Consider the following 7,630-nt stretch of genomic DNA (forward strand, 5'->3'; position numbering starts at 1 on the left):
TTGATCACCCACATGAAAAAATATGGTAAACACTATAGTGTTTTTGAAGCACACAATAGTAAAGCACTATGCTGTAGTAATTACCCAATGCTGTGCTAAGGTTTGTATGACTACATAAATTAAACTAAAGTATACTACAATATTTGTGTAGGAGTGTTTCGTGTATGTCCTGCTTACTGAACAAAGATGAAAGACAATAAAAAGTAAAAGAGAAAAGTTTAAGTCAAAGAAAATAAGTTTAAGTAAACAAAAGAGGGTGAGTGACCTCTAAATCTATTGATCCACTGATTTCTCTTTCCCCAGATGGTCTGTTTTTCAGTCACATTCTCTGTGAAACACCAGGATGAGGGTTTTTCTTCTGCTTCTCGTACTGCTTTCTTTTGCAGACGCGGCTGAAGGTAAGAATAAGAAGAATGCACAGTTTCTTTGTTACATTTTCTGCGTTATCTTGAATATGCAGTCTTCTTTCTTTCAGAGTCATGTATTGAGCGCTGTGAAAATGGGTTTGACGCCACCAAAAGCTGTCAGTGTGACTCGATGTGCACATACTACAAGAGCTGCTGCACCGACTATGAGTCCTTATGTCGTATCAAGGGTAAGTGTCGTCTTAAAATACCCATTAATTCACATGAACCCTAAACATGTCCAAATGATAAACTGTTTATGTTTCAGCTCGTGGAGACACCTTTCCTTCTCACCCCGAGGATGATTATGATGAGGAAACAAACAGCACAGAGGTTCCAATCAGATCTAGACCGCAGGTCAGAGTTTTGTCTCCATCTCCTTTGGAAATATCCAGCATGGTAACACCAGTTTTGGATACAGCGAATGAGCCAACACCAGTCGTTGCCACTGCTGCCACTCCAACCAATAAAAACCCTGCCACAACACCAGGTGCAACCACAACTGCTCAGCCCACACCAACTAAAGCCAAAGACCCTGATGCAGAGGTGTGCAGCGGCAGACCCTTTGATGCCTTCATGCAGCTCAAAAATGGCTCTATATATGCATTCAGAGGTACAGCAGAGATGAACAAAAATTTTAAAAGTTTACAATATTACTTTATACCTCAGTTGGACTTATTTTTAATAATAATAATATTGCCAATTTGTCAATGAAAGCATTTTTTGGACTTTTGAAGTTTGAGTTCTGACTTTACAGGATGTTTGGTAATACTTTACAATGCATGGCTTTGCAAGTTAATGTATTTCCCAACATAAATGAACAATACATACACTGAAAAACAATTCTAGCTACCTTAAATGTTTTAGTTGAATCAAATAAGCTTTTATAATCGTCTCAAAGTCAAATCAGTCGGACAGCCTAAAAATATTAGGTTAAGCTTTGTGTAACTTAAAAGATTAAGAGCTGAAACGTGATTGACTAATTAAAATAAGTTAAAGCAAAATAAATATACTTGCTGCCTTGACTTTTTGTTATTACATTTTTTTACAGTGTAGATTAAAATGTAATAATGCATTATTAAAATTTAGCACTGTGCTTAAGTCAAGTCAAAGTCAGATTTATTGTCAATTCAACCACATGTAGGACATACAGAGAATCGAAATTGCATTACTCTCAGACCCTAGGTGCCACTTATAATATTAATACAAAACTTAGAGTTTTTAAAATAAATTTCAAAAAGTACAACTATACGTAAAATGTAGTGTAAAAATATAAGTAAAAAATAAAATTTGGTAAACAATACAATTACTCTTAAGGGCAAATGGTACTGAGCGCAAACCAGAGTTATGCAGATGTAAAACAGTAAATAGTGCAAAAAATACAGTTTAATGTAAAAGTAAATAGTGCAAAAGGCTTGTAAACATGATAATTATTATTACGATAAAGTCAATGGACCGTGAGATAACATGAACTAGCTGGGACAGTGAATTCCTTGTTGATTTCACTGTCACCAGGAGGTATTGTTTTTAGACGCACGACACTTGCTCGATCCTTTTTTATTCTTGCTTCCCAAACAGGTTCCAAAACAAACATCTTACAACATTTTCTCAATGTCTTCCAAAGTAGCGTTTGAGTTTCTACCCACTGGCATGCTTCTTGCTGATTAGGTTCAGCTGATATTGACTCTCCTACAGTGCAGTGACTAGTATGCTCCATAGGTGGCAGCACAACAGCTGACAAAAAAACAGACCAAAAATAATACATAATAAAATAAAATGATTACATTACTTTCACAAATTCAGGGCTCTTACCACTTATACTTATGCTTTTACACATTTTTTGCTCATTTAAAATGATATTCATTTATGTCGCCAGGTGAATATTTTTTTGAGCTAGACGAGAAATCGGTATTACCGGGTTACCCAAAGCTCATCGAAGACATCTGGGGAATAAAAGGTCCAATTGATGCTGCTTTCACTCGCATAAACTGCCAAGGAAAAACATACATCTTCAAGGTATGGATGACTTCAGATTTATATCTGTAAGGCAGACAATCTTTATACATTAATCAAATGTCATTTAAAATATCTGAAATATATAACATATAGCGTTATATTTAATTGTATTGTTGGGAATTAATAAACTTGCTTCACTTCAAGATTGTAAATGATTGAGCATAATATTATATTTGGCATTTCTGTGTGGAGTTTGCATGTTCTCCCCGTGTTCGCATGGGTTTCCTCCGGGTGCTCCGGTTTACCCCACAAGTTCAAAAACATGTGGTATAGGTGAATTGGGCAAGCTGAATTGTCCCTAATGTTTGTGCGTAAATAAGTGTATATGGATGTTTTCCAGTGATGGGTTGCAGCTGGAAGTGCATCCACTGCGTGAAACATATTCTGGATAAGTTGGCGGTTTGTTCCTCTGTGGTGACCCCAGATTAATAAAGGGACTAAGCCGAAAGAAAAATGAATGTATGAATAATACTATATGATCCCCAGGGTAATAAATACTGGAGGTTTGATGATGGTGTATTAGATGATGACTTCCCACGAGACATAGCTGTGGGATTTGAGAAGATACCGGATCATCTGGACGCTGCCTTTGCCACTCCTGCACACAGCCATCATGGCAAAGAGAAGGTTTATTTTTTTAAGGGTCAGTCCTGCCTTTTAAGAATGGATTGAATTTAAATGTACACTGGTGAACTTTAATTTCATGTACATTGGTGAAACCGTACATTCCTACTTTACAGGAGATCAATATTACCATTATGAGTTCAAGCACCAGCCATCCCATGAGGAATGCATTAAGATGTCACTGAGATCTCCCTCAATGCTCTTCAGAAGATACACCGATATATACTACGACCGATGGACTGAGCATTTCAACCAGCTTTTTGGTGGAGGTAAATTTCTGACCCCGGACCACAAAACCAGTCATACGTGTTGATTTTTATTTATTAATTTAATTTTGTATGTCATCTGAAATCTAAATAAATAAGCTTTGCAGTGTTGTATGTTTTTTTAGGATAATATTTGGCCCGGATACAACTGTTTAAAATCTGGAATCTGGGGTTAAACAATGTAAAGATTGCCTGTAAAGTTGTCCAAATGAAGTTCTCAGCACTGTATATTATTGATCAAAAATTAAGTTTTGATATATTTATGAGGAAAGTTACAAAATGATTTTTGGCATCAAAAAAATTATAACTTTGACCGATAAAAGGTATTCCTATGCAACAAATGACTTAAGATATGATAAGGTTTTACGGTCAAGGGTCACATTCTAGCATGCTGTCAACATCAACAAAGTGGTTCTATTGTGCTTCCTTTAGTCTGTAATGTTGCTGTTTACGCATGTAAAATATCTGTAAAGTTACAAGACAAGGCTGTATGACATAATTGAAGAATAAGGAAGAATTCATTATGAGTATGAATTATGAGTATGAATATTTCAATTTCACAATTCTGACTTTTCTATTCACAATTAGCAGGGGAAAAAGGTCAGGGACCACGTTAAATTCCCTTTCAGTCACGAAATGACACTGTACTTTAAAAAAAATAAAACACTTTTAAAGTTATATAGATATTACTTTAGTAATATATGCGTAGTTGACAGATAGGCAGTAATATGTTTTTGTATAATAAAATTTTTGAAGAAAAACAATTCTCTCACCATTTTTTATTTTGTAGTTGCAATCAGAATGATTAAACCCCCTTTGATTTTTTTTTATTTTTTCAAATATTTCCTAAATAATGTTTAACAGAACAAGGACATTTTTACAGTATGTCTGATAATGTTTTTTCTTCTGGAGAAAGTCTTATTTGTTTTATTTTGGCTAGAACAAAAGCATTTTTTAATAGTTTATAAAACATTTTGAAGTCAAAATTATTACCCATTTAAGCTATATTTTTTGTCTACTGAACAAACCATCGTTATACAATGACTTGCCTAATTACCCTAATTACATTTAAATTGCCTTTAAATGTCACTGTATAGAAGTGTCTTGAAAAAAATCTAGTCAAATATTATTTACTGTCATCATGACAAAGATAAAATAAATCAGTTTTTAGAAATGAGTTATCAAAACTATTAAGTTATTATTAAGTTATTAAGTTTAGGAAAAGTCTTCTTTCGGTTAAACAGAAATTGGAGAAATAAATAAACAGGAGGGCTAATAATTCTGACTTCAACTGTATATACAAATAGCTTGAGAGGGATTTATCTTCATTGTTGGACACTTATCTTTATTTAGTCCTATTTTATATGAAATTCTAAATAATATTTTTTTGCTTCATGACTTGTCATACTTGTTCAATATTTTCAATAAATAGAGGTGTCACCAAAGTTTAACAAAATATAATAATTTTACAGTGGTTCCAAAAAAAAAGTTAACTATGTGAAAAATTATGAGACAAAACTTAACAGGTGCACATTATGAGCTTAAAAGGGCTTCAGTAACATGATCTTTAAAAGGGTCCTTCATTTAATTAAAGTTTTCATTGGAATTGCACATTTAAACTTAAATTATAATGTCACACCAGACCACATGGTTTTCAGTGACAAAATGGATCAAGTTGCTATGTATTTAAAATTATATGGATACAAAAAAATGATTGCCATTTATCAAAAAAACAAAACTCTTTTAAAATTAGGGCTGTGGTATTTATTAACGATTTAATGATTTTCCTTTTTAATTTAGAAGAGTTGAAATTTATTAAATTATGCTAAATTAGAGAGTCACCACTGGACATAGATTTTTTTGTGATTTTGCTTAGAAATGTAGGAATACAAATTGTAACGACGCAATGTTTAACCATTTACTGCATTTTAAATTACTTTTTTCATGTCAACAACAATATTTCTGATGAAATCCAAACTCAAATGATTTTATAAGATGTATTTGAAGTCGTTAAAACCACACAGAAATGCTAATGAGTAATGTATTAGAACTGGGATGGAAATGGAGCTGATGAATTCACACATGGTGTGTAAACATATACTACTTCCATTCCTCCAGCTCAGAGTCATCACGGCCATCACTTCATCAACAGAGACTGGATTGGTATCAAATCCCCAGTAGATGCTGTGCTAGTCGGCAGACTCTACGTCACTCCGAGATGGCAAAACAGAAGGCGCCAGGACAGAAATCGTCAGGACTGGGACCAGCAGCAGGGTCAGCAATATGGGCAGCAGTGGGACCAGCGTTATGGGCAGCAGTGGGGCTCCAGACGCAGACAGAACAGATCACCCTACTGGGAGAGCATGGCTGAAAGGGGAATCAGCATTGGGCAGGAGTTCAGTCAGAGGTTTGGGCAGGACAGGTGGCGAGACCAAGACAGACGCAGAGACTACTATTATGACAGACAAAATGACTACGATTATGACTACAGATACAAGCCTACTGAAGACATCGTCTACAACATACTGCGCAGGAGTCAGCCTTTACAGAGTGTCTATTTCTTCAAAGGAGGTAATGGAAATGAATGAAAATATTATATCATAATATATTACATCACATTATAATATAATATAATATATTTTATTATATTATATTATATTTTATTATATTATATCATATTATATTATATTATATTATATTATATTATATTATATTATATTATATCATATTATATTATATTATATTATATTATGTTATATTATATTTTATTATATTATATTATATCATATTATATTTTATTATATTATGTTTTATTATTTATTATTTTATTTTTATTTTATTTTATTTTATTATTTTACATTACTATTTTATATTACATTGTATTACATTATATTATATAATATATTTTATTATATTATATTATATTATATTATATTATATTATATTATATTATATTTAAAGTAATATAGTCACAAATTATTATTGGAATTATTTAATCTGAATTAATCTGTTATTTTATTTTATTTAACAATTGACCGAATTTTATTAGTGTATAATGTTATATTATATTATATTTACAGTAAAATAATAGTTATAGTTATTTGAACTCTTTAATCAGAATTAATCTGCTCTTTAATTTTCTTTAATGACTTGACTGTATGATTTGAAATGTATACTATATAAAATATAGTATATTAGTCTACACTGTAGTTATGCCTTTCTATAATATTTAATATTAAAATTGAATTATTTTCTGTCATGTAGAAACTGAAAACGATAATAATTGCTTTCAGATATCATTTTTATTCTACTCTAATCCATTATATTGTATTCAGGTGACATTTTCATATTTGTTTTTTACAGATAAGTATTACAGAGTGAATCTCCAAACGAAGCGTGTTGACTATGCCAACCCTCCATACCCAAGACCTATTGGAAAATACTGGCTTGGCTGCAAAGACACGTCGGGAGCAGAAAAACGATGAGTCCATCTATAAAACACTGCCATTCAATAGTATTTATCATACAACAAAAATAAGTTCCTTTATACAATATCTGTGCTGGTTTTCACACTAATAGAAAGACGCTATTCATAATGTTTTACAGGCCACCGTAGGAACTACTCTGAGTTATATTCTTACTCATGCTCAGTCATCATGTAATTTTTATTCAAAGTATAACAGCTTTAATGAACCAATATATGGATTTGATCATATTAGAATTGTACTAATATGAAAATAAAAAGATCGTCTGCAATCTTCAATAAACATCAATGCCTTTGAAAGTTCTCTTAATTACACCGTATTAACAGGAATTGCTTTCACTTTTTGGCTTTTATCTTAATCGGCACAGTTAAAGACAGTTTCTTGTGGTTTTTACTGCCAACAACCAATGTCATGAACATTTCCAGTCAATGTTTTGACACACGTTATCTGTTTATTGTGGTTTCATGCTCCATTCTTAGTCTACTGCCAATAGCAGGCAGTTTTATAAGGCAAAGTTTATCTACATAACCTCATATTACATGATCAGAGTCATTCTGCCAAGAACAACTGCTCTTTAGGGATGCATGTAAAGACTGATCCTCATTTATCATGCATAGAGAGGCCAAAAACCAAAACATGCCATTGCACAGGAACATATACAGCCTTAAGAGAAAAGACACAGGAAGTACCTGTCAAATTATTCCAAGCCAGGTGCATTTAAAAAAAAAAATATATATATATATATAAGAAAGTTATTTCCTGCATAATTGCTGTGGGGTTCATGTCTTGGCTCAGTATAGATTTACACCACAGTAAAATGCATTAAAACAGTGAT

General features: G+C 32.5%; 1 protein-coding gene across 1 annotated transcript; it reads left to right on the forward strand.

Moving 5' to 3' along the window:
* The first annotated feature begins 321 nt into the window (after positions 1 to 321).
* Positions 322 to 7,083, forward strand: vtna (vitronectin a). The gene is given in 8 exon segments (NM_001020672.1): positions 322 to 398; positions 476 to 595; positions 673 to 1,017; positions 2,281 to 2,420; positions 2,907 to 3,063; positions 3,161 to 3,313; positions 5,429 to 5,881; positions 6,674 to 7,083. Coding segments are annotated over 8 exon segments (1,545 nt in total). The 5' UTR covers positions 322 to 343; the 3' UTR covers positions 6,796 to 7,083.
* Positions 7,084 to 7,630: the final 547 nt, after the last annotated feature.

This window comes from Danio rerio, chromosome 15, assembly GCF_049306965.1.
Source record: "Danio rerio strain Tuebingen ecotype United States chromosome 15, GRCz12tu, whole genome shotgun sequence".
In the NCBI taxonomy this organism is placed as follows: domain Eukaryota; kingdom Metazoa; phylum Chordata; class Actinopteri; order Cypriniformes; family Danionidae; genus Danio; species Danio rerio.